This window comes from Crocuta crocuta, unplaced genomic scaffold (genome assembly GCF_008692635.1).
Source record: "Crocuta crocuta isolate KB4526 unplaced genomic scaffold, BGI_CrCroc_1.0 scaffold218, whole genome shotgun sequence".
Classification (NCBI taxonomy): Eukaryota; Metazoa; Chordata; class Mammalia; order Carnivora; family Hyaenidae; genus Crocuta; species Crocuta crocuta.
The window spans coordinates 8,193,083-8,219,726 of NW_027533170.1; the positions used below are offsets into that span (position 1 = coordinate 8,193,083).

Genomic DNA, 26,644 nt, shown 5'->3' on the forward strand with positions numbered 1-26,644 from the left:
CTCAATGAGGGCACCATTTCCCAAAGTGAGTTCTGTGGAATGTTGACCCACACGAGGAGACGGGTTCCACTGAGAGATAGGTTTGCGAAACTATGGGTATGGATCCCTTTCTTGAGATTCCCAGCGCACATTTCCGTCGTCAAGTCTCTGACAAATTCTTAGACAAGCCCTTCCTCCCAGATTCACTGCACCTATGAGACCCCTCTCTTTCCCTGTGTAAATGTCTAGGAGCATCCTACGAATTAGCTATGCAGTACGCTCTTAGGGACATGTGCTTCTTTTCTCCACCTTAAATAAAATTTTGGTTGTCATGTTACCATCTGTTACTAGTTGTCACAGATTTTTGAATACCAGGAGGTGCTCTCTCAGCTCCGAGGCTGCAGATCATGCCCTGGCCCTGCTGGTGCCTTCAGCATCAGGGCCTTGCGGGGGCTCTTTCTCAGGGGCCCCCCACTCGGCATAATTCCCTGTACACCCCCCAACTCATGCCTTTGCAAGCAATGCTCATCTCCTCTCTCCAAGCCCCAGTCTCCCATGCTGGCCTCTCCCTGGCATCCCTACTGGGGTGGCACGAGGCACCTCAGACTCAACACATCTCTGCTGAACCCACTGCCTTTCTCCCCCCGACACCCCGATTCTCCTCCTGTGTTTGTTCATCTGAGTGGTCGGCATCATCATGCACCTGGCTGCCCCACTTAGCACTCATGCCCTCCGGATTCAGCCTCCTACAGTTCTCTTCCATCTGCCTTCTTTACCCCAGCCTGTGGCATGGCCTCCGTGCAGCCCACCGCCGTCCTCCCTTCAATGGTGCCCACGCCCCCTAACCCAGGCTCCCACCTGCCATGCTGCACACAGCAGTCCAGGGCTCATCTTGGAAATGCAAATCAGATCCTGGGAACACCCCTCTGCTGGATCTTCTCCCTTTTACTCCCTTCCGGTCAGTTGGCCTGATACCATGAGGGCCTTCTTCTGCCTCATCTTCCCCACCACGAGTCCCTGACCCCCATCATCATTGTTTCCTTGTCTGTACCTCTGCTCTAGAAGCTCTTGAGGTCAGGGACCATGTTGGTGGCCCAGCACAGAGCCTGGCATGCAGAAACCCTTCAAAAACTAAGGGTCTGATTACAAGTTTTTGTCATTTGGCAAACGGATGTGATGAATTACATGAGCAGATTTCCTGATGTTCGACGATCCCCTTATTCCCAGGATTAACCCTATTTTATCGTGCTGGGAGATTCTTTTTCTGCATTACTGAATTAAGCCTCAGGGTTTTTTACATCTACTTTTAGAAGGAAGACAGGTCTGCATGTCGTCTTGGACATGCTACCTCTGGCAGCTTTGTATACAGGAATCACACTGGCTGTAGGAATAAATTGGGCAGACGTCAGAATATATATGTATGTATGTGCTCTGAAACGATTTCTATGGTGTTGTATTATCCTTGATAACAATTCCCTAGAAATGAATAAGAACACACTGGCAAAAACAGATAATCCAATTCTCCATTTAGAGGTAATTTTCAGAGAACTCTGAAAGTGCTGGAGAACTTGAGTTCCCCACCACGGTTATGGGACTTATTATGGTGTTTTCTAATATATTTTGGAGTCGGCTTCGAAATATTCTCATTTCCCAGGAAATCCCTGGCTTCCCAGCATCTCCTCGTCCCTGTCAGACATCCTCAACTGTTCACCTTCAGGTTCTGACACTCCTGCAAAGGTCAGACAGCTGGTCACACAGTCTATCTACCGGCCGGCAGCCATGAAGGGAAAGTCAAGAACAGCAGGGAGAAATGGCTTTGGGTGGGGACAAGTTAGCACAGAGCCCGCCGGGGCATAGTTAAAACAGACGAAGCTTTGCTTCCTTGAGCAATTGACACATTTCAGGTCAAATTGAGAGCCAAAGCTTTGCCACCACTAGGAAGCAATTAACCGTGCACTATTTCCAAATGTTTCTTTTTAACCAATATGGGGGCAACCAGGGGCAGAGGGGGCGCAAGCTGCCACCTGGTGCCCAGACTAATCTGTGGGTCTCCAACTCTTTCTACCTGCATGCCCTTGGCCGACCTGAAGTTTCCCATTTCCCCTCCAGCAGTAGAGGAAAGGGGTGGGGGTCTAACTGTGCCCACACCTCATGCCAATTCCTCAAAATTCTCAGACAACAAAGGATGCTGGCTGGAGGGCCCCAGGCGGGAATGAAAGGGCTGGAGGGAGCTGGTCTGGGGAAGGAGACAAATGGGGAGAGGGGGGAACATGTGGATAGCTGCTCCACTGGGGACAGGGGAAAGTCACCTGCACCATTCCAAAGACCCCTGCCTGTGAATGGAGGCTGGGACTGGATTTCGGGGGTAGGGTACGCCCTCAGTTTCCCTTCCCAGGGCGTACATCACCCCAAACCTGGATACACGGTTAGAGAGCCTCCTTAAGCCCTCTGATAGCCAGTCCACCTCACCTGCTGGTCATCTGGAGGGAGGGGGGAATGGGAAGGGACCCGAATGGGGGTCTTCCAGCAGCTGCCTAGTGAGGCAACTGCCCCAAATACCCTCTCTTCTGCCCGGATAAGCCTGGTGTAGGTTATATTGTGTATATGCTTTCTCATCTTTTAGTCTGTCCTTCCTCTCTCTTTTTTTTCTAGATTTGTATGTCAGAGGTTTGTGTTCACCAAAGTTCTCTTCTTGATTGGTTTAATTATATCTATTTCCTAATTCTTTAATTTCTGCTTTTCCGAAACTATCTCCCTATTTTTGTTCTCCTTAGGTTTTTCCTTTGAGGTCCTTATGGACCTTTATTCTAACATAACCAAGTTCAGCATGAGGTTCACGTGTATTTGTTCTCTCTTGTGTAATCTTGGGACGCACCTGCGAATTTGCCTCTGAATACAGCTTTGGCCACACACTGTAGGTTTTGAGCTGTAGTACTGTCACTTTCATTAATTTTCCCAGCTCTAATAATCTTCCCAGCAGGTTGTTTTTTAAATTTTCAGAGACTGAACTTTTTATTTCAGTTCATATCTCCCTCCCTTCCACCCCGTTTTAGGGCACCAAGTCAGAAAAGACAGCCTGAACAGTTTTTGCTGTATAAAATTCACTGGAATTTTCTTTACAACCTAGAGTACTTTTGTAATTTTCAAGTGTCCTAGGATTCCTCAAAAGGGAGCTATATACTTCTGTAGGGCAAAGAAAAAGAATGATGGAACTACTAATTTACCTTTATACATCATTATTATATTATTTGAAACTTCTATGCCTTTTAAAATGTAATCTGTTAAAGGTCTTAAAAAGAGAATAAAAGTCTCCCGCGGTTAGGTTTTTGCCAATTTCTGCCTTGTTCTGACAGTCTTCTTTGATATATCTTATGTTCTCCCAGGGGTGCATGAAAGAGCATAACTGGTGTCCTTCCTGTGGCCACTTCTACTTCAGAGGGACATGCTTCCTGGGGTAAAGAGAGTGGGCTCAAGAGGTACTATTCCTGGAATTCATCCGGCCACAGGAGCCCCCCATTGTCATTTTTCATACCACGGACCTTGTAAGTTGTGTGCAGTTTGATTTTACTTTTGGAGACCAAGATTCTTTGTCTTTGAGCTGAGGAGTTTTAACCCTATATCTATTTACCACACCTGATGTTTGAGTTCTGTACATACCGAGTGAAGTCAGACGATGGATTCGAGAATTTGGCTGCCAGGGTGAGAAGCCCAACTCCCCAGGAGCCAAGTGTCACTGGTGACTCACCCAGCACACCAGCAAGCCACTTTAAGCCTCAGTGTTCTTATCTGTGAAGTGGGGATCGACATACATCCGCCTCTCCATCTGCCCTTGGCTTCAGTGAGTTAACACAGGTTAAGTGCTTCTGAGCTGCCCGGCACGGGGCTCCTTCCTTCCTTGCCATCTCTCCTTTCCCTGCACCCCCTTACCTCACTGTCTCTGGGGGCTTTCCACACAGCTGCACTGATCCCCGCATGCTGCTAGAAAAGACGGCTCCAAGCTTGACAGCAAGGGGGGGGGGGAGCATGAGAGCCCAGTGAGGGCAGAAGCCACACAGCATAAGAAGAGAAGAACACGGGTGGAAGAGGTGGGAGGGAGGCGAGGCAAGGGGAGAAGTGACCTTGTGTTTCTGATGCTTTGATGCTGGGGGCATGCTGACCCTCCTGGGGCTAGCCAGTTCCTAGAGATGACCAACCACTCATGCTTTTCAAATGCAAACCAACCAGTTCAGAGCCCACACCCTCAGCCACCTCCTTCATCGGGCTCTCACCACCCTGCCCGTGTCACCCGGGGCAGGCACTGAACACCCATGGCCCAGGGTCTGCAGGAATTATCCACGCTGACCAGTCCTGCACCCACTTACTCTGGCGCACCCCATCTTTCCTGTGGAAACACAGTCCCCCACTCCCTCCACCTCCTGACCTGCCCTGGTGCCGCCCGGTGGCCCTGAGCGAGTGACAAACCAACTTTTCCATGGCAGTCACCTCCTGATTATCGGTTGACCCCTCCCACACCTGAATAATAACAAAACCTGCATTGTAAAACCAGGGGTGAGGCGAAAGGGGACCGGGAACACGAGGGTGGCAAACGAGTTTCTTGTCTCTTCCAGGTACCACGGGGCAGCTGGGGACGGGCACTGAGATTCTGGCTTTCAAAGGAGACCCGTGCGTCTCTGGAGGGGCCCGTTCACCCCACAGACATGGGGGAGTGGGGGAGGCTCACTCACCTTCCCGTAGCTCAGCAGGATTATCCGCACCAACACGACATTGATGTGGGCCCCCAGGGACTCGTCATGATAGATTTCATTGACCTGAAAGACAACGAGGGAGGCGTCAGCGGGAGCTACAGACCCGAGGACCACCTGCAGCTGACAAGGTAGAGGTAGAGAAGGAGGGGCGGGGGGGGGGGNCAACCCGCCCGCGCTGTGCCGTGCCCTCTGAAAACTGGGATGACAGTCCCCGTCTCACAAAGCTTACCGGCAAGAGGCCACATTTGTCACCACCGCTAAATCTGATTGCCCGACGCCTCCCCATGAGGTCATGAGGGGGGCCAGGGTGCGCCCCCTAAATGTGGGTCAAACTAGATTTTTTTAGTCTACAGTGAGACGACAGCTCTAAAAGCCAGTTTTTAAGAGAGAAAGGGGTTTTTGTCTCCAAAGTATGGCTTTATCTCTCACAGGCAAAGCCCGGCCAATTTGGCTCGCAGATTTGACCGGAAGTTATGGTGTGGAAGCCAAGAAGGCGGTTACATGGGGAGGTCCCGCTGCAGCTGGAGGGGGCAGGAGGGAGGAAAGGAGGGGAGAAAGACCGGGAGGCATGGCTAGGCTTCAGTTTACTCCTTCACCCCTGACCCCCAGCCCACGTCTCGCGAGTCAGAGGTGAGGGGTGGGGAACAGGGCAGAGACCGTCAAAACAGCCCTGATATTTGGAAAGAAGCCAAAAGTAAAGAGGGCTCGATTCTGCTGTCCAGGACCTGGGAAGGGACAGGTTCATATGGAGAAAGGGTGGCTTCGGAGAGAGCACAGGGGGTGCTGGCCTGCAGGAGAGGAGGGCGGACGCTGTGTGGCCACGGCAGAGAGAATAAACCCTGAGTGAGCCCAACCACAGGGCCTCAGCCTGAAGGGTCACTGCCCAGGGCAGAGCATGCAGGGACAGATGTGTGCAGATGCAGTGTGGCTAGGTCATGCACCACCCTTACCCCGAGGGAGGAGGACAGGAGATGAACAGCCCTGGTATGGGCTGAATCGCGTGCCCTCAAGTTCCTAACCCCCAACATAATGCTATTTGGAGGTGGGACATCTCCGAGGTGATTAGGGTTCGCTGATGTTATGGGAGGGGGTTCCTATGATGAGATCAGTATCTCTCTAGGAAGAGACACCAGAGTGCTCTCTCTCTCTCTCTCTCTCTCTGTCTCTTGATCTCCACCCCCTCCCTCTCTAATGTGAGGACATGGCAAGAAGGAGGCCCTGTGCAATCAGGGAGAGAGACCTCACTAAGAGCCAAATTGGCTGACACCTTGATCTCAGATTCCAGCCTCCAGAGCTATGAGGAGTTAATGTGAAATTCAGTGACCCAGCCTGTGGTATGTGGTTAGAGCAGCCTGAGCTGAGACAAGCCCAGAGTCAGAGCCTACCCTCTGACCTGACCATTCCCCCTAAAGCCTTCTGAACAGGAAAAGCCTGAGCCACCTCTCATGGGCTGGGTCACATTTTCCCCTTCTGTCCTGGAGTGAGGGTGGTGTCAAATACAAGAACTAGAAAAAGCTGACTTTTCCCTCACGTTTCAGCTTTGGTCTATCCTGCCAAGTGTGTAATGCTCCAGCCCGGCACTGAGCCTCTGATAGATTGGCCATGGGCCTTCTCAAGCTCAGCCACCCTGGCCTTTCATGGGGCCCACTACTCCCTGGGGTCTAGAGTTGCTTGGCCTTGGACTCTCCTTCTCCATGGACCTGGGCAGGTGCCCAGTAGACCCTGGAGAAAGTTATTGGCCCCACTGCATGCTAAGGATCGTGTTAGCATTTGGGATTCAGCAGTGAACCAGCCTGGAGCTGGCTCTCTGTCAAAAACAGCTCCACCATCATGACGATGCTGATGAAGACCTCGAGAGATAGGCAGAGAACCTTGAGGGCATATTAACGGGGAATCTGCCCTGATGAGGACTGGTGGGCTCCCAAAGGATGTGGCATTTCATCTCAGAGATAAGGAATGAGAAGGAGTTAGCTCAGTAAAGCAGGGATAGTGCTCTGGGCAAAGTAGCATGTGCAAATGTCCTGGGGTCAGAGGCAGTGAAGCAGGGTCTAAGAACTGGGCCAAGAGGAGAGGGCCCCTGAGGCCAGACTACACAGGTATTCAGGTAGTGAGAAGGATTCTAATTCTATTCAAAGAGCAACGGAGGATACAGAGCCCTGGGAGAAATATAATGATGCTGCATTTTACAAAGATTACTCTAGCTCCTTTATGGACCGTAGATTGAAGTGCCTATTACAGCAGTTGAGGTGTCAAGTCTGGGGCTCAGATTTGGGGACGAGTGGAGAGAAGGAGCAGATGTGAGGAGTGACGTGGCCTAGAATTGGGGGAACACCCTGGGCCTGCTCAGCCTCAACCCCTTGTTGGCAAATGGAGGCAGTCCACTCTGCACGGAGTCAGGAAGGAAAATGTCCTGGGGTCGTCTCTCAGAGCAACCCCAGAAAATGAGGGGCTCGAGGCTCCCTCGACACCCTGATAGTGCCTCTCCAGGGCCCATGCTCTAATTGCACCTCTCAGAGCTGGCCTAGGGGTGCACCCTGAGGGGGCCTGGCCCCCCGAGTGCGCAGTGGGGCTGTAAGCCTGTGGTGTTCCAATCTTTGCAAAGACAGGAAACCTGCTTTGATATTCGGAAGGGATTGGGGGCTGAGTTCACAGAAGTATCTAGATCATGTTTTGCTCTCAACAGTCCTTGGAGGCAGAATGAGAGGTAGTCAGTCCCACCTGAGCACAGGGTAAGCTGAGGCTCTGAGTGAGGGTGTGCTTGCTGGTCCCCCAACAGGGAGGGAGGGGACGCAGGGCTGGTCCCCTTCCCACTTCCTGGCCCAGATCTTGCCCGTCAGGGCCCAGCATCCTGCTCCCCTGGCCCCTGCCACTGCGCCCAAAGGTACAGTGTCCCTTGCCTCTCAGGTAAGGTGTCCCGTGTCCTTGGATACTGAGTGGGCCTGATCCTGACTCCTGATTTGGAACAGGGGATGACCAGAACCCCAGGGACCCCACCGCTCGGCGCTAAGCTCTGTGAGGCTGAGGCCCCACATCCTGCTTGGGGAGGGGTGTCTGGCCACCAAGTGGGGGTGGGACAGGGGAGCCCCTACCTTCCAAGCTCTCAACGGCTGGGCTGGGCTGTGGAGAGGCACACCCGTAGGAGAGCCAGGGAGGAGGCCAGGCCATGGGTCAGGCTGGCAGCCCCATCCCCGGTCACTTTCAACCGCAGTGAGCCTTTCACGGTTTCTCCCTTAGGAAGCCTCTGTCCCTTCCATGGGGGACACCTCTCCATACGGTCTGTTCCTCTAGGAGAGGCAGTGGGCCATGCCCTGGCCTCCCTCTACAACACCTCTCAGGGAATGTGGGGCAGTGCTGAGGAGAGGGACCCCCACCACCATCCCCCTCCACTGGCCTGAGGCGTGGGCCCTGCCCTGCCCCCCAGGGTGATGCCAGCTTTTCAGGGGGCTGTAAAGTGGCCTCAGCCCTTGGACCCAGCTGCCTTCCACTCCCCAGGGGATGCCGCACAGATGCTAGAAGCCACCGGGACCCACCTGGGCATGGAGACCACTGGGAACCGATGAGTAAAATTCCTTAATAGGAACACAGCTACAACATTTCTGCCGAGCAGACAGCTGACAGACGTGGCAAAAAGGGTCACTGAAGATGGAAGTCAGCTCCAAACATCTCTCTCACGTCGCCCGGCTCCTCCCCGACCCCAATCCCATCTCCCAGACAGGCAGGCAGGCGACAGGGGCTCCCGGGTGCATTTCTGCCTCTTGTCCTGCCCACAGCCCCACGCACTGTTCTTCAGGACGGTCACTGCTCAGCAGATCTGGCCTCCTCTTCCTCTGCTTGAAACCCTCAATGGCTCCCCAGTGTCTTCAGGAGCAGCCCCGGCCCCTTGGCCCGGCACTCGGAGCCCCCTCTAAGCTGGCCCTGGCTGGCTGCTCTGTGCTCGCCTTCAGCTACTTTGCTTGGGAGGCCCCAATCTCACAGCTCCGCCTTCTGCAAAGCCTGGCTGCTCTCTCCAGCTTCTTGTGCAATGGTTCATCCCTGGAATTCCCTCTCTCCCTCTCTGGCCCCAGAATTCTTGAAATATCTGAAAAGCATCTGAGAAAACAAAGTCATGGTAATAAATGTGTTTCAAAGCAGGGGGGGCAGTGACCCTCCTGCTTAATTCCCGTCCACTCCAAGGCCTTCTCACTGCAATCGGAATAAAATCGAAGCCCTACCACCTCCTCTCAGGTTGTCCTGGCCTTGTACACTGTGGTCCAGCCACTGGCCTCTATGCGTCTTGCACAGAGAGCCCATCCCTACCTCAGGACCTTTGCACTTGCAGTGCCTTCTGTCTTCTCATGCTTTTCCCCAACCTGACTGTCCCTGCTCACAGTACCCACTAAAGTAGTTGCTCCAAGTCTGGACTCTGTGCTTGATAGGAGAGGCACCCTTCCTCCTTGCTCACTGCTGTGTCCCCACAGTGTGGATGAATGAATAAATCAATGGGTGAGTAACTTCGGAGAATGTGGAACGATAGGAAATAGGCAAAAATGTGTGACAGTGGCAAGACCCATGGTGCCCTGTAATGACCAGGACCCTAGCTACGTGCCCAAGTGCACCCCCAACCCCACCCCGCCCTCCGGGAGACCTGTGTGCTGGGGAGGCTGCTCTCCTCTGCCCAGACCACAGGGGGAGGGGAAGCCAGGACAGTGTCCTTGAGCCCTGTCTTGAGAAATTGATCCTGGAATCTTTAAACCTTAGGGGAAAATGTTCAAAGCCGCAGCCCTTCTTTGTGCAGAGAGAGGCCAACGGCTCTCTTGTTTGGGGGAAATACACTGTGATGTGCCTTTTGCTTATGCAAAGATGAGGCCAAGTTTCTGTTCTGGAATAGACAACGAAGAAGGACACAAGCTCTGCATGATAATGTAAAAGGTTTGCCTCCTTTGTGGCACAGTTCCACCCTGGCGACCCGGGAGCCCTGGCAGGTGGCCTAAGGCTGCTGGGCAGAGGTGACTTTCCTCTCTGCTGGAAGGATCTGGGGACGGGAGGGGGCAGGGAAGCCAGGCCCAGGAGATGGGGCTCCCTGTACGCAGAACCGCCGGTGGGGTTCCCCCTCGTGCCCAACCTCCAGGAAAGTCATCACCCCTTCCCCTGCGCTGAACTTTGAAAACCGGGGCGGGGCAGCCCAGGCTTCTCCTGGCACCACACTGGGGAGCAAGCCAGGCCCGGAAAAGTCCGTCACGAGGCCTCAGGAAGCAGGGCTCACATGGTGCTCTGTGGCGTCTCTGGGGGTGTTTAGGATCCTCTGGTCTGAGGACCCTCGGGAGCAGGCGTGGGCCAACCCGGCAGAGGCCACACTGTTTTTGCCTGTGTGCATCTGCTGCCACATGAGCAGGGCGGCAAATGCCTGGTTTTATCGTGAGAACAAACACCCCTTTGCAGGTCTTCCTGCCCCGCTGGCTTCTCCACAGGGTGTCGCAGGCAATGTGAGAGCAAACACGATGCTAGCTTAGCTGCTGCTCAAAAGATCCAACTGCCACGAAATGCAAATGGGCAGGACTGGCTCGGACCAGAGAGTAAAAATGGGATGCGAGGAAGAGTCTTCCTTCAACACAGTGTCCCAGGTCCCGGCCTCAAGACCCCAAGACTCCTCCAGCGAGGGCCAAACTGTTCCTGTCCCTGGGCCCACGTCAGGCCACCCTCTGCTGGCACTGGGGATACCTCCGCAGGTATCACCCCCTCCACCCCCAGGCTTCAGTCGGATGCCCAGAGCCCAGGGCAGGCCCAGCATATGCTCACCAGGCAAACAGAGCCGACCCCTCTTAGGAAACAGGCCTGTCAATGCTAACTACTGCTCGGGGCCGCGCCTGTCTCTGTCGGGTTGCATGGGGTCTAGCATGGGCTCAGCCACCGGCCCGCTGTGATGCGGGGCCTCATCGCTCAGGGTGTTAGCAGCACCGGCTTCAACGCTGTACCTAAAGCATCTAGCAAAACCCCAGGCATGTGGGACACGCCCAGGCTTCACTCTGGGGCCCACCAGGGGCTCTCCTCTGGGTCGCCGGAGTGCACGCCAGGCATTTTCCAAAGCCCACGCTGCTGCCTGCCGTGTGTGTGTGTGTGTGTGTGTGTGTGTGTGTGTGTCCCACATCGGGGGGTGGGGGGGATCTCCCTGCCAGGTGGTAAGGGACGGCCACACCACCCTGTGGGGCCTGACCTTCCCACTCACTGGCCAACAACTCATCAGAAAGGGGGTAATGCTGCAGAACAAGGGAGGGACAGACTGCTGAGGCCATAGGCCAGGGACTGGTGTCTCTCCCCCCCCGCCCCTTCCCCCCCAGAGGCCACTGTTTGGATGCCCCTGAGAGAGAAGGAGCAGAGAGAAGGCAGGGATCTTGATTCTTGCGGGCATCTGCCATGGCCCCGGGGAGCCTGGGGACATGGCCTGTATGTCTGGCCTTCCCCTGAGCTCCTCGGCACTTGACCCACAGCCTTGGGGATTCGACGCCCCCGGAGTCTCCTCCAGAGGAGGCATTTTGGGGTGGGGCCCACGGTGGAAAGACCTCGCGGCATCCTCGCCTCCCTCGCCAGTCTTGGAGTCTGAGAGGCACGACCTCCGCCCCTGGGATGTCATCTTTGTCACCAGTGTCCAACCGGGCACCACGATGTCATCAGAAAACGATTTTTTTCCCCTTCCTACTGTGAGTCACATTTTTCTGCTGTCCTATCACCATTTTGACCCAAAGAAAGAGAGGGAAAATGCCATTCATGAGGAGGGCTGGTCACGGCACATGGGAAGCCCCGGGGACAGAAGTGTCCTGGTTGATGAAGAGGGTCACGGGAGGGGCTGAGGGCGAGGTAGGAAGCCAGAGCCAGGTCATGGTGCCCCACCCGCTTCTGCTTCCCACACACCTTTTGGGTCCAGCACATAGATTGTGAGGGCTACAGGCCTGCTTCCCACTTGGGCTCTGAGCAGAAACTGCATCATGAGAGTGGGGTCCGTTGCCAATGTGGCACTAAATGCAAGGTGAGGAATGGGGTGGGGGAGCTGGTTTGAGTGAACTGCTCTGAGTACCAGCTGACCCCACCCCCACCCCAGAGGGGTGTAGATGGGCTCCAGACCCTCCTCTCTCACGCTGGCCAGGGTGGAGAGTGGCTGGCTATGGGCTGGGAGAGGCTGCAGAGGGGACAAGGCATCCCCGCAACTGACCTGGACCAGGTGGGGCCCAGCACACCTGAGCCATCCAGGTAGAGAGCCCAGGGCCAGACCTGAACCCCCCCCCGCCATGGTGAGGGCTCACGCCAGCCTCCCCACTGCTACTAGGGTCCCAGGGGGTCTCCATGTGATGGGAGGCACTGACCCAGAAGAGATGGAGAAAAGCAGGACAGCTTAGACGGTCACCTGTGTCCCCGGCACAGGCGGGACTCACGAGGAATTTGGAGGTGCCAGCAAAATTCAGAAGCTCTGGTCCAATCCTACCCTTCGGCAATACACTCACTGCCAGGCTTGTGGGCCACTGACATGTCCCTCCCCGAGAGTGATTCACTGGCGGTTCTGCACCATTCCTAACAGCTGAACGTAAGGAGCTACCCTGAATGCGGGAGGAACAGGCCTGGCCTTGCGTGCGGCACGTGGCCCTTGGCACGGCCAGAATCCGCTCAAGTCACTGAGCCCCCCAGGGGCCGAGCGGTGTGCTAACTGCCCGGGGCCCAGGCTCAGACCAGCCGCCCAGAACCGAGCGCAGACAAAAGAAGACAGAAAGGCACCCCCCACCCTGTGCTTCACGGGGAGCCCACAAGCAAAGGGAGAGAGTTCCTGTCGCCAGGCTAGGGCAGGAAGGAGGGCACCGATGCCCCGCCCCGCACTGGCTGTCACCTGCTCCCCAGGCCGTGCCCCGTGTCCCACGTTCGCTTGGAGGACACTCCCTCGGGGCTGGCTGTGCTAACTCAGATGCTGCTCCCTTTCGGGCTGTTTCCTCTGCGGCACCATCACCGTCTCGAATGCCCCCATTTGTTGGCTGGTTAGCCGCCCTCTCCCTCCTCTGCACCCGTGCCCGAGGACTGGGGTCTCGTCTGCGTCCATGGCTGGTCTGTCCTCAGTGCCCAGAGCCTGTTAGGTCTGAAAACTTTAGGATACAGCCTGAGCACCCTGCCTCAGAAGGCCACCCTGCCCCGAAGGCCGGAACATCTCCGATTCCGGGGACAAGCCTCGGGTGTGGTCCCCTCTGCGGGGAATGGCACCAACTCCGGGCTCCCCTCCGCTGTGACCTTCTCCCCACCGGGTGGAGGGCATGGGCTGTGCCTCCGGCCAACAAGGCCCTTGTCCTCCTTCCTGACCTAAAGCAGGGTGAGCATGTCTCCATGACAGTCACGCTGCTCGAGGACAAGAGCTGGGCTGGTTTGGCAGATGTCACCGACCAAGGAATGGCTGTGGCACTTTGTTGGGAAGCGGTGGCCTTCCAAGCCCTGTGCCACGTGCTTCCTCACGTCATCGCCTTTCACCTCCCACACCCTGCAAGTGAGCATTATTACCCCTGTTTTACCAGTGGGGAAACTGAGGCCCAGAGAAACTGAGAAACACACCCACAGAAGCACAAGTGGGAACTGGGGCAAAGGCTTTTGAGAGCAAGTTAGCAAATCTGCTGAAATTAAAACCATGCATCCTGATGACCAGATGATTCAAACTTCTAGCATCTAGGAAGGGGACGAGGACCTTCTGGGATGTCTTTTCCCTGGACAGGTAGAGTCTATGTTTTTTAGTTTAAGAAAGAGAGGGAGAGAGACAGAATCCTAAACAGGCTCTGTGCTGGGCTCAAACTCACAAACCATGAGATCATGACTTGAGCCGAAATCCGAAATCAAAAGTCTAATGTTTAACCGACTGAGCCACTCAGGTGCCCTGAGTCTATATTTCTTAAGGGAGTCTGGGGGCGCCTGGAGGGCTCAGCTGATTAAGCGTCCGACTTTGGCTCAGGTCATGATCTCAAAGTTTGTGAGTTTGAGTCCCACGTTGGACTCTGTACTGACAGCTCAGAGCCTGGAGCTGCTTCAGATTCTGTGTCTCCCTCTCTGCTCTTCCCCTGCACTCTCTCTCTCTCTCTCTCTCTCTGAAAAATAAATAAATATTAAAAAAACCTTAAGGGAGTCTGTAGGACCATAGTCACTTTATGAGAATTCACTCACTCATTTATTCAAAAGACATTTACTCAACACCTACTACATGCTGGCCCTTTGCTGTGTGTGGAACATGCAAATCAGGTAAGCAGACCCTCTGAATTTGACATTAAGCGTGTGACACCTTCGTATGCACTCCTAAACCCTCTGAGACACACACCACACACCCCTGCTGCAGGGGAGAGGACCCCTCAGGACCCTGCACCGTACCCCAGAACGGAGCAGGCAGGCCGAGAGTGGGGGCTCAGACCAGGAGCCCCGTGCAGTGTCATACTCTCTGCTTTCAAGGCCCGGCTGTCACCTCCTTGCCAGAGTCTGCAGAGACAAGGTCCGCAGCTGCCGCAAGCTGTCACCAAGGAGTGACGACGCCTGGACCTCCTTGTCCACAATGACGCGGACTCCTGCTTTGACAACGGTCGGTTCTCCTCCCTTGGGAGGCCAAGGACAAGCTGCTCCCAGACTCCCACATCGGCTGTCAGTCGGCCTCCTGAAGAGGGCAGGGAGGGCGGCTGGCAGAACCCTGGGGGTGAGCGCAGGGCTCCACACTCCTCAGGGAGGAAGAGGCGGAGGTAAGGCCAGACCAAGGTACCTCCCCCTCTTACATCATCATGGCTGGGGGGCGGGGCATGGGAGGGGGCAGGTGCCTATTGTCCACCCCGCCCCCACTGGAATGTGACCTCCATGCAGGTAGGACGCTCCCCCTCCCCAGGCTTCCCCACCCCCACATTCCAGCACCTAGGGCTGTGTCTGGCACGGGTCAGGTGCTCTGTAAACATGTCCCGAGTGGGAGACTGTGTGGGCGAGCGAGAAAATCTTAGGACAGGAAGACACAATAGAAGGAAAAGCCGGGGCAAAATACCAGGAGAGGGGAAGTAGATGGAAAACAGGCTGGGGCGCGGGCTCGTGATGTCAAATGTGGGAGACCAGAGACAGCCAAGGTGGAACGTGCCTGGCTCTTCCTCAAGGAATCAGGAGTACTCACTCTTCAGGCCAGGACGGCGGGGAGGGGCCAGGCACCTGGGCCAGCTCCCCACTGAAGGCCGGTCTTCCCACCCTTACGTGAATCCCCGTCTGCCATGTCCCCTCCTCCCCCCGCACCAGCAGGCCTCTCTGAGCCTTGGTGACCTTATCCAGCAGAGCGAACTCACGGGCCACTGGGCGCAATGTAGAGACAGCAGGTGAGTGACTCCTCACATGGCAAAACTCAGTCTCCTCACCTCATGCTGTGGGGGGAGGCGTTTCCCATAACATAAGGCATAAGCCCCAAACTCTTAAAGAGAGAAGTTTCTCTTTTCAGACCTCAAACCAACCTCATGGCTCCCCTGTCGTACTATGGTGGGACCCCAGGCATCATTCCTTTTTGTGCCCCTTGGCCTGACGCAAAAGGCTTGGCCAACCTCATTTCCTGCCTCACGCCAGCACCCTACATCCCAGGGGGGTCCCGACCTCATGTTATGATGTGGCAATGCCACCAGGCCTTTGCACATGCTGTCTTACACCTGCAGCAACAGTGGCATACACCAGCCTCCTCTCCTCGTTAACCCCAGCCTCTGCCTTAGAGGCAGCTCAAGTGGCCTTCATCGGAGGCACTCTTCCCTGTGACCCAGAATGCCGCATATTTGCACAATCAGCACATGTATTAACCAGGGTACAATTATTCTTCCCTTCCTTGCTCCCACCCCTCGCACGATCCAACTTTTTTGAGCACAAGGACATGACCGCTGGCCCCTGTACCTCAGTGCCCAGAACGTGGCCCGATTTAGACCAGGGGTTCAGAGAGCACCCACTGCACCAACACACAGCCAGGAACAGCTCGCGTCCTCAGGATGCCCTCCATGGGCCCCGCACTCCGCAGAAAGCGCTTTCCCGGTGTTTCACTCGAGTCATGCTCACGACAGCACTGGGAGGTGGCACTAATTATCCCCCATTACAGGACACAGCAGGGCAGGCCGTGCCTCCCTTCTTCCTGGCCAGAAGGAACCGTCCACCAGCTGACCGGCCAGACTTATGTCCTGTGGTCATGTTCTGATTCACTTGTGCAGTGTGAGGTCTTAATTTCAATTTGTTGCTGACATTGAAAAATAATTAGATTTCCCATAAAAGTTGGATTTCTAGTTTCTCATGGAAAAAAAAAAAAAACCAAAACCAAACAAACCCCAGAGCTGGCAACAGTGGGTCTGCTCATTCCTCCATGACCACAAGTGAGTGGGACCCAGAAGGGGATCTCTGGGGAGGGGGTCGTGCCCTCTCCTGTTGCCCCATCCCCACCACCCCCTCCTGCTCACAGCCACCTCACCTGGGCTGATGCCTCCCCGCCTGTCCTGCCAGCTGTGAGATGTGCCTTCTCTTAGGCATTCTATCAGCTTCACGCACACCACTGACCCCGATAACTCTACCTCCTAGCAGTGCACAGGCCGTGCTCTCAGGCCAGTGGGACACACACGAGGTGGCAGAGCGGTACCCAGAATGCCCTGCTGCAGCCCAGGGTGCAAGCAGCCCCCAGGGCCTGGGGAGCTGCCGAGCAACCATGGGAACTTCTGCTCCCCGTTCTCCCACCCTGTGCTACGGCCAAGCCCATATGTGTCCCCCTTTGCCTGAGAGCTCTGTCTGCCTACTTGCCTCCAACTTAGGGCAACCAGGTTTCAGGGTCCGGTTTCAAAGCTGTTTTTCTCTTTCCCAGAAATCATAGCCAGAGACACGTGAATGGGGACTTGGGGCACTGCCTTCACCCTGGCTAGCTTGCAGCTCCGGGGCCTGGTCACGAGGGGACACCCTCCCCCAGCTCTGTCCCGGGGGATCAACAGAAAACATTCCTGTTCCTGCCACTGCTTTCCCCACCATTGCCACACGGCCCCAACATTCTTGGAAGTTGGTGAGAAAGGGAGTTTGCATGCCTTTGATTGTTTGCAAACCCTGGCAAGTCTTTGATAAACCCAGGCCAATTTCTGGATTAAATTAGAAAAGAAAAGAGGAAAAATATCTGAATCCTGGCATAGAGAGAGATCATTCATTCAACAAAAGTTGTTTAAGAACATACTGTACAAGGGATTGTCCCTGGGCTGGGGGGGGGGGGGGGGTGGAGGTCAAAGGGTATGGCCTCTATTAGGAAAGCGTGGAAGTTTCTTTGGAGTGCACATTCTCAGTAGGCTTAGGGAGTGTGTCTGCCCTCAGCAGACGGGATGCTTTGGGGGCTCAGGAATTCTTCCAGAACATAAGCAGCTAACACAGCAGGGAGAGACGGCGCTGTCTGCCCAGAAATCTGCTCTTCCTACTCTGCTGTTTTAACATGGCTATTAAGATCGGCTCGCTTAATTGCTTGAAAAAGAGTCCCCAGAATGACCTCACAAGTCCACAGAGCCGGCAAGGCTAAGGCGGGGTTGGGGGTGGACTGAGGTCTGAGCAGGGAGAGGAGTGGAGCTCAGCTCAAGGGCAAGGTCCCTGACGATGGCCTGCAGGAAAGGGTTGCTCCAGCTGCAGAGGACTGGAGATCTGCTGAGGGTGAGGGGAACCTTGTCTCCTAGGGACTGTGCTGGCCTTTATGGGTTCCTAGAGTATGTGGAAGGTTCAAAGATGATGAAAGCAAGGGCAGGGCAAGGCAAGAGCTCTGCCAGTTGGTAAAAGCCAGGATTCAGGTGCAGCTGCTTCTGACTCCAAAGCTGGTCCTATTCTCTACCAAGTGCTTCACAAATAAGTACACCCAGTGTACAGATGCAACGGGATGTGAATGTCAACTCCAGAGTGCTGGGGCCACAACTCAAGGTGAGCACAAAGCACGTGGGAGATTTCTTTAGAGCCTGATACCAAATATTTCATGAGTGCCACTGAGTGACTGTTTTCAGCCACCTACCTCTGTCCCAGCTGCTCGGCTGTTATTATCACACAAAAGCAGCCACAGACAATTCACAAGTGAACAGGTATGGCTATATCCCGAAACTTTATTTAAAAAAAAAAAAAAAAAAAGGATGACAGGCCAGATTTGGCCTTTGGGTTGTATTTTTGGCAGCCTTTAGCATCTTTGTTTATCTGGAAAAATCATGTGAATTTTGCTTTAATTCAGTAGAAATATGCCAAAGCTTAGTTTAACATAAAATTGATGTTTTAAAATGTTGGCCGTCCAAAAACAGTGCCAATTCCAGAGCAGACATGGGTGGCCTGGGCGGCCTCCAGAAGACATACCCAGAGGTAAAGAGAGGATTGTGGGCCACCTTCTGAGGCAAGGCATCACCCACCACAATGGTCGGCCTCACATCCACAAGGAGTACAATCGGACCAGCAGCCCAGATAGGAAACTGTAGATCTTTGTGGATGTTCAGACCCCAAGCAACACATCAAGGCCTTTGGTGTCTCAGGGAAGAACAGGATTTTTTAGTGCTTTAGCTAAAGGCAAAACCCACACGAGAAGGCTTCCTGGGTCTTGGCCCCAAGTTGTAGATTTCTTGAAGTCTTGTCACAAATTTTACTCTACTTTTTTTTTAAGTTTATTTATTTTGAAAGAGGCAGAGAGAGAGTGCTAGCAAGGCAGGGGCAGAGAGAGAGAGGGAGACATAGAATCCGAAGCAGGCTCCAGGCTCTGAGCTGTCAGCACAGAGCCCGATGTGGGGCTTGAACTCATGAACATGATCGTGAGATCATGACCTGAGCTGAAATTGGACCCTTAACTGAATCATGGCTCTGGTCTGCCCCGAAGGTGCTTGTCCCTGGCCTCCCATTCACCTGAGCCGGGAGGAAAGCCATCATGTGCACCTGGGAAGGTAACTGGGCCTCCCATGAACATGGGGGCTGCCTCCAGGCACACGCTGTCACACACCAGGCCTGGAGGCAGGGACCAGTTCAAGGACTGGCAGAGCAGGCCTGTGAAAACGGGGTGACTCCTCAACATTCCCAGCAGGCATGTTCAGGCGTGCTGACTGCAGCCCAGCTTGGGAGCACCAGGCTCGGCGGGGGGAGCACTTTCCTAAGGAGAAAGGGGGAAACAGGACAGTGGTTTCCAGGGCACTAGGAGAGCCCGTGGAAGAGGGGAGTCCTGGGCAGAGGGAAGCTCCTCATTCCCAATGCTGGGTCCAGTGGAGGCCACAGCATGAGCCACGGTTGAAGGCTGCGAGGAGCAGGAATGGGATGTGGCAGAGAGAGAGCCACATCTAAGCAGGGAGCCCGGGTGGGGCCCAGCCGCGGCGCGGGAATAGGGGGCCTGGAGCAGCCGGCCTGGCCAGACAGCCCACATCTCTGCTCACGGCTCACGGTTCTGCTCTCACAGCCCTCCCAGTGCTGGGAAGGAAGCCCTTCCTCCCACAAGCGGTGGATAGAAGCCCTCAGAGGGGCTTCGCAGGCTCTCTGACTAGGCCAAGGGCCCCTGGGCCCGAGGGACGGGGCCTCTTCCTGGGTTTGCTAGCAACCTTTGGAGCTCTGGAATTTGGGAGCTAAAGACCTGTGTGAGGGCCCCAGAGGATGAGGTCACTGCCCACGATCTGGCCCCAACACCCTCTGAGGCACAGCTGTCTTCATCTGGACAGAAAGCTGAGAGTGTGTGTAGCTTTGGGCTGAGAGCTCTGGACAAGCAGAGGATGGAGAGGGGCCACGGAGAACGGGGCCCGAAGCAGGAACCACAGGCCACATCAGGTGTCTGGACGTGGTCAGGCCGGGCAGCGGGGTCTCAGTGCAGGGCTCATGTTGCTGAGTTCATGGGCCGGCGGCCAGGGCCTGTACCCAGAAGGGCCCCGCACTTGGGGTTTAATGTTCTGCTGTCTTGACACTCTTCATCATTTCACCTTTGAATGTGTGTTTTGTAAGTAAAATCCAACGGGATGGTGAGGCCTTGGCTCACGAGTGGTCCCGCCTCCACAGGACAAGGCCTTGGCCTCCCAACCCCCTGCACTGTGGTCACTGCCACCCTCTGCCCTGGGCAGGGGCCTGCATGCAGGTGAAAGGTGGGTGCACGTGCCCCGTGGCCGCTTGGGCCAGGACACAGCAGTGGTGGTCCCGCGCAGGGCAGGCAGCCCCACACGGGTCTCGGTAGAGGCGAGCCTCTCGTGCACTCCCATCAAGATGCTAAGGTGTAAAAGGCCTTGACAGCCCTCCCTGGGTTGCGGCGGTGGGCCTGAGGGAAGGGGGAAGTGCCAGGCTCAGTGTCCCCAGACCCCACCCCGTGCCAGGGCACCAGCATGAAGTGTTCTTCCAGGGCCAGCAGTCAGGGGACAAAGCGGCCGTCAGGCCCAGAGGACGTATCTCCTGTAGCTGGCTGGGACCCGGGGCGCCTGTGAGAATCTGCGAGAGCACTCCCTCTGCTGGCTCCATTCCTGAAGGCTCCTTCTTCCTCCTTCCAACCTTTCTGAGTCTGGCTTGTGTTTTGTCTGAACTTCCGGCACCCTCATGAACCATGAAATACAAATCTGTTTAATTTTGGTGATTCCACGTCCAAGTTAAATGCTGTAATATCTGCACTTAAAATAAGCCTTGTACGGGGCATCCGGGTGGCTCAGTCAGTTAAGCATCTGACTCTTGATTTTAGCTCAGGTCTCGATCTCACGGTTCGCGAGGCCTAGCCCTAGTCAAGCTCCATGCTGACAGCACAGAGCCTGCTGGGATTCTCCCTCTCTCTGCCTCTTCCCTGCAAAGGCGCATGTGCTCTTGTGTGCTCTCTCTGTCAAAATATATAAATAAACATTTAAAAAACAATGATACTATAAAATAAGCTTTGTACAATATAAAGGTAAATTCATGATAATACTTTAAAATTCTAATTTTTCATTGCTTAGAGCGACAATCAGTAGATGATTTTTAAATCCTGACAAGTTGAGAGACAGAGGCCACAGAAAAAGGAAAAGTCTTTATATGTACCTTTTAGGGCACTTTTTCCTGATCTTCAAACAAGAGAGCCACACTTTCATTCAGCATGGGCTCCATGGGTTTGGTAATCAGAGACATTCTGGGTCATTGATGTGGCTGAAGTTGGCAAGAATGGCCAGGTGGTCAGTGCGAGGCCTTGGGTTTGGGAAACGGTTGCTGGCAAGAAGCCATGGGCGTCGGCCAGGGTGACCAGGGCAAAACTGCAGAAGATTGACGTCTGGGGAAGGGCGTGAAGTGCCAAACATGGCACCCAAGGGAAAATCCAGGGAGAGAAAGATCTCAGGACACGACTACACACAAAAATGTAAACCATCTCAAACCACCCCAAAACAAAATAAAGGGCAAAAAACAAAACGACAGAGAATATTTTCCACTCACATGACAGACAAAAAGTGAGCCTATTCAAATATAAATGTTCTTCAAATTAACAGAAAGAAATTAATTTCCCAATAGAATAAAGGACATAAATAGACCAATCCTAAACATGTAAGATGACTGCTGTTTTAAAGTATATATATAATGTTATAGATGCAACTTCATTACCATCAAATAAATACAACTTCAAGACAAAAAGTATATCCCAGCTATTGCTTTCAAATTACTATAGCTAAAAAGGACTCAGTGGTAGGAGAAAGAAGGGAGACAGGCATTTGCTCAGTGGGGCATGAATAGATGAAACCCTAAGAGAGAACATTCTGGCACAGAAAGCTTTAAAATGCCCACACCTGTTGACCAGGGACTACACTTTTAGGGACTCAGTTTAAGGAAACGGTAGTGGATGAAGGATAGATTTAGCTGTAAGGATGTTCATTTCAGCTAGTGGCCGATCTGACCTCTAATAGGGAAATAAATTTTATGTGACTATGTCCTATCAATAATTGGTTACATAAATGGCATGCTATGTGATGCAATGTGATGCCACCGTTAAAATGAGGTAATAGGCAATAATCAGTAGGTGAAAACATTCACATACCTGCTGGATTTATATTCTCATTTTACATCATAAATAATTATACTGTCTCTGTTAAATACAGTATCTTTTTTTAAAGATTTATTTATTTTTGAGAGAGAGAGAGAGAGAGCACAAGCAGGGGAGGAGCAGAGAGAGAGAGGGAGACACAGAATCTGAAGCAGGCTCCAGGCTCCACACTGTCAGTGTAGAGCGCGATGTGGGGCTTGAACCCATGAACAGTGAGATCGTGACCTGAACTGAAGTCAGATGCTGAACTGATGGAGCCACCCAGGTCCCCCCAAATACAGGATCTTTTAATAAACAAAGAATGTTAGTTTCTGGATTTAGGGAGGAAAGGAAGGAAGTGACCTGGCAGGAGGTGCTGGAGTGGGTTGGTGGGGGTGGGGGGTCTGAATGCCGTAGGACATTTTCTGCACCCAGATGACTCTTGTGATGTTTAGCAAATATTTCCAACCCTTCTCACTCTCCAGAGAGTCTTGGATACAGAGAGGGATGGATTGATTAATTCCCATTTCCCTATGAAAAAATGAATAAAATGTCTGGCCCATAAATGCAGGAAGGAAGTGGCACCTCTCGAGATTTCCCACGGCCCTTTTGGTCACATCCAAGTCTCTCTCACCATCCAGTGACTGGCCTTGCTCACCTGCAACTTCCCTTCCTACCTGGGCCCTTTGTTCCCAAACACCAGCCCTTTCTCACGCTTTCAAATGTTCTGACCTCATTCTTGCCTCAGAACCTTTGCAGTGCCCATTCTCTCTGAACACTCCATCCTGCCTCTTCCCACAGTCATCCACTATCATTCAGGTCTTAGCTGCAATGTTACTTTCTATGCATGTCCTTCCTGACCACCTGCATAACGTGGCCCATGTTTCCCCGCCCTTCTCCTTTCTCCATCTCGCTATTTCATTTCTTTCATTGTCCTTATCTGAAATCATCTCTTTTCACCTGAATATTCTCTGTGCCCCCACCAGAATGTAAGCTATGGCTGTGTCCTGTCATGCTCATGGCTATACCCCTTCCCTGACATACAGGACATGCCCAATGAACATTTGTTGATGGAATGGTCAAGGGCCAGGTGTATTAGTCAGCACAGGATGAGCTCTGCTGCATAACAAAGTTTCTACCACATCAGCAGCAAACACAGTGAAGCCGGATGTGTTTCCTTATACATATCACAGTCCAGCGGAGGTTGGGGGGTCCTGCCCCATTCTGTCCCTGCACTTACTGGGGCATACGGCTTCCAAGGTCACTGTGTTAGGGAAAAGAAACAGAGGGGAGGGACACACTGGCTCTTAACTGCCTTGCCCAAGAGGTGACACACATCACTTCCTTCCACATAGGCCATTAGATAAAACGAGCCACACAGCCGCAAGTTAGGTACAAGGGAGGCTGGTAAATGGGAGGAAGGAAGAGAGCACATGGATATCGGAGGAACCTGAAATGTTTATGTCACACCAGCCCCACATCCCAGCCCAGACTTTTCCACAAAGGGGCCCCGAAGGGAGCTCTGCAAGCAGAATCACCCTGAACAATGAGGAAAAACAGCCCTGCTTAGAGCTGCCAGGGTCCAGCCATCCCCGCCTCCTGTCCACCTCGGCCCCTGCTTCTCCCCAGAGCCTGCCTTCAGAACCCCCACCAGAACCCCTGGTCCTCCACAGGGGACAGGCTGTGTCCATCCAGGGCTGGCCCCCATGCCTCGGATGCTGCAAGTGTTTCCGCCCTGGCCCTGGCCCTGGCTCTCTTCACACTGACCAAATGCCTCACTTGGAGCGCAGTCCGGGCCAGCTGCCGCCACATCTGTCCTCCACGTTGCTGCTTTGGCTCCAGGGCTGGGAAGCCCCGTAACCAGCTGTGTACTTACAGGGAGAGGGAGGTCTGGCCCTAGAAGGCCTGGCCGGGGCTCCGGCCATAGCTCCATGTCAGCCAGACCCTCGGGGTCTCAGGGCCACTGTCCAATACGGTGGCCACTAGCTACAGTGGTGATCTTCATCCAAATGTCCATTAATTACAAATGAATTGAATTACCACCGGACGGCTACTCTCAAAAATAACAAGAGCTGATGAGGACGGGGAGAGATTGGGAAGGGATGTAAAATGGTGCACCACTATGGAAAACAGTGTGGAGGTTCCTCAAAAAATAAAAAAACTGAGCTACCACAGGGGCGCCTGGGAGGCTCAGTGAGTTAAGCGTCCGACTTCCACTCAGGTCATGATCTCGAAGTTTGTGAGTTCAAGCCCTGCGTCAGGCTCTGTGCTGACAGCGCAGACCCTGCTTGGGATTCTGTGATTCCCTCTCTCTCTGCCCCTCCCCCACTTGCTCACGTGAGCGATCTCTCTCTCTCTCTCTCAAAAATAAAATAAATAAACGTTAAAAAAATAGAACTACCATATAATCCCGAAATTCCATTTCTGGGTATATACCCCAAAATACTGAACAGCAGGGACATGAAGAGATATTTGCACACCCATGTGCAAAGCAGCACTATTCACAATCACCAAGAAGCAGAAGCAACTCAAGTGCTTGTCGACAGATGAACGAACAGACACAAGGCAGAGGATACACACGACGGGACCTTACTCAGCCTTGAGAAGGAGATTCTGGCGCATGCCAGAACATGGACGAAACTTGCAGGCATTGAGCTAAGTGAAATAAGCCAGTCATGAAAAGATAAGTACCACATGACTCCCCTTATATGAGGTACTTAGAGTAGTCAGAACCATAGGGACAGAAAGTAGGAGGGTAGTTTCCAGGGGCTGGGGGAGGGGACAGTGGGGAGTTACCGATTAATGGGGACAGTTTCAGGTCTGCAAGGTGAGAGAGTTCTGGGGGATGGTGGCACGACTGTGAACATAGTTAATGTCCCTGAACTGCACACTTTATTTATTTTTTTAATGTTTATTTATTTTTGAGAGAGGGAGAGAGGGAGTGTGAGTGTGGGAGGGGCAGAGAGAGAGAGAGGGAGACACAGAATCTGAGGCAGGCTCTAGGCTCTGAGCTGTCAGCACAGAGCCCGATGCGGGGCTCGAACCCACAAACCATGAGATCATGACCTGAGCCGAAGTCGGACTCTTAACCGACAGAACCTCCCAGGCGCCCCAATGAACTGCACACTTAAAATGGTGAAGGTGGTCAATTTCTTTTTAAATTTTTTTTTAATGTTTTATTTATTTCTAGGAGAGAGAGAGACAGCGTGAGCAGGGGAGGGTCAGAAAGAGAGGGAGTGACAGACTCTGAAACAGGCTCCAGGCTCCGAGCTGGCAGTCAGCACAGAGCCCGACGCGGGGCTTGAACCCACGAACCGCGAGACCATGACCCAAACAAAAGTCAGACGCTTAACCGACTAAGCCATCCAGGTGCCCTGAAGGTGGTCAATTTTATATGTATTTTACCACAATTAAAAAATATTTTAGGGGCGCCTGGGTGGCTCAGTCAGTTAAGTGTCCAGCTCTTGATTTCAGCTCAGGTCACGATCTCATGGTTTCACTGCTTCCAGACCCAGTGCACTGACAGTGTGGAGCCTACTTGAGATTCTGTCTCTCCCTCTCTCTCTGCCCTTCTCCCGCTTGTGCTCTCTCTGTCTCTCTCAAAATAAATAAACAAACGTGAAAACAAGTTTTTAAGTTAAAATTTTAAAATTCCATTGAAGATAAAATAAGGTAGAAAGTCAGTTCTCCCATCGTGTCAGCCCCATGTTGAGTGCTCAGGGGCCGGCTAGGGGCACTGGACAGGGCAGAATCGTGGGCATTCCCAGCACTGCGGAAGGTTCCGCTGGACAGCATTGCTCGGGAAGCTCATCCTTTCTCACTTATTCACAATTTCTCCATCTCCCTCCTTCCCAAGACCAGGAAAGCGGCATGACTTCCATCAGCCCCTGGGGACCCTCTCTCGGGTGTGCGCAGTCCTAAATGAGGACACGGGGCCTTATGGGTATTAACTGTCAGGGCAGCACACGCTTAAACAGGGAACCTCATCTCCCCGACCACACTGGGAGGTAGAGCTCAGGTTAGGGGGGCAGACATCCCCCCTTTCCCCCTGGACCCCAGGCTGCTGGCCATGCCCCAGGACAAGCATGCGTCCAATAAACGTTTGCTGGGTGCCACAGGGAAAAAAGACATGACCCAACTATTCTTCCTCAGCTCCTCCAATTTGTCTCATAAAATACTTTTTTTTTCTATGATAGAATACGTTTCACTGTAGGAATTTTTGTATTTCTCAGGCTTTCCAAGAAACTAACCAAATTGTCCTCTTACCCGAAGTTGGGATACCGTCGGATCACGAAGGTGGAGATGAATAAACTGAAGTTAACTGGCAAAAACGATAGGAAATTCTAGACTTCCTCCTACTGGCTCAGGCAGCACCAGATGTGTGGGACAGAGGGACCCTTCACACCAGGTTAATGGTGGGGCCAGGCGTTAACTAACCGAAGTGTGACATAGAATAAATATCTACTGGTCTCTCCCCCAGTCCCTGACACAGACCTGTAGTTTCCGAGTGACAGGGGTTATTCACAACGAGCCCCTTTCAAGAGTACCTGAGTTTATGCTAACGAGATGACTCTTGCTGGGCCCTAGATGGCTTCAGGATGGGGATGGGGGAGCAGCTGCCTAAGGAACCAACCAGGTGATCAGAAGGTTGGAACTTTCAGCACTGCCTCTGCCCCCCTGCCCCCTGCCCTGGGCTCCCGGGGGAAAGAGGAGCTGGGGATTGAGGTCAATCACCCATGGCCAATAACACCTCCACAAAAACCATAAAGTGCGGAGTTCTGAGAGCTTCCAGGCTGATAAGCACACCCAGGTGCTGGGAGGGTGGTGTGCCCAGGAGGGCAGCGAAGCTCTCAGCCCCTTCCCACCAACTTGCCCCATGGATCTCTTCTATTTCATTGTTCCTGAGTTGCATCCTTTATCTATACCAGCGATAGAAAGTAGGGCTTTCCTGAGTTCCATGGACCGTCCCAAG

The 26,644-nt window shown here is 53.5% G+C and overlaps 1 protein-coding gene across 1 annotated transcript in view; it reads right to left on the reverse strand.

Moving 5' to 3' along the window:
- Window positions 1-26,644, reverse strand: part of ADAMTS2 (ADAM metallopeptidase with thrombospondin type 1 motif 2) — a 235,338-nt gene that overhangs the window by 67,963 nt on the left and 140,731 nt on the right. Inside the window, exon 5 of the mRNA XM_077746330.1 lies at window positions 4,704-4,787. Within this exon, the coding sequence (XP_077602456.1) occupies window positions 4,704-4,787 (84 nt within the window). The remainder of the gene's footprint in view (window positions 1-4,703; window positions 4,788-26,644) is intronic.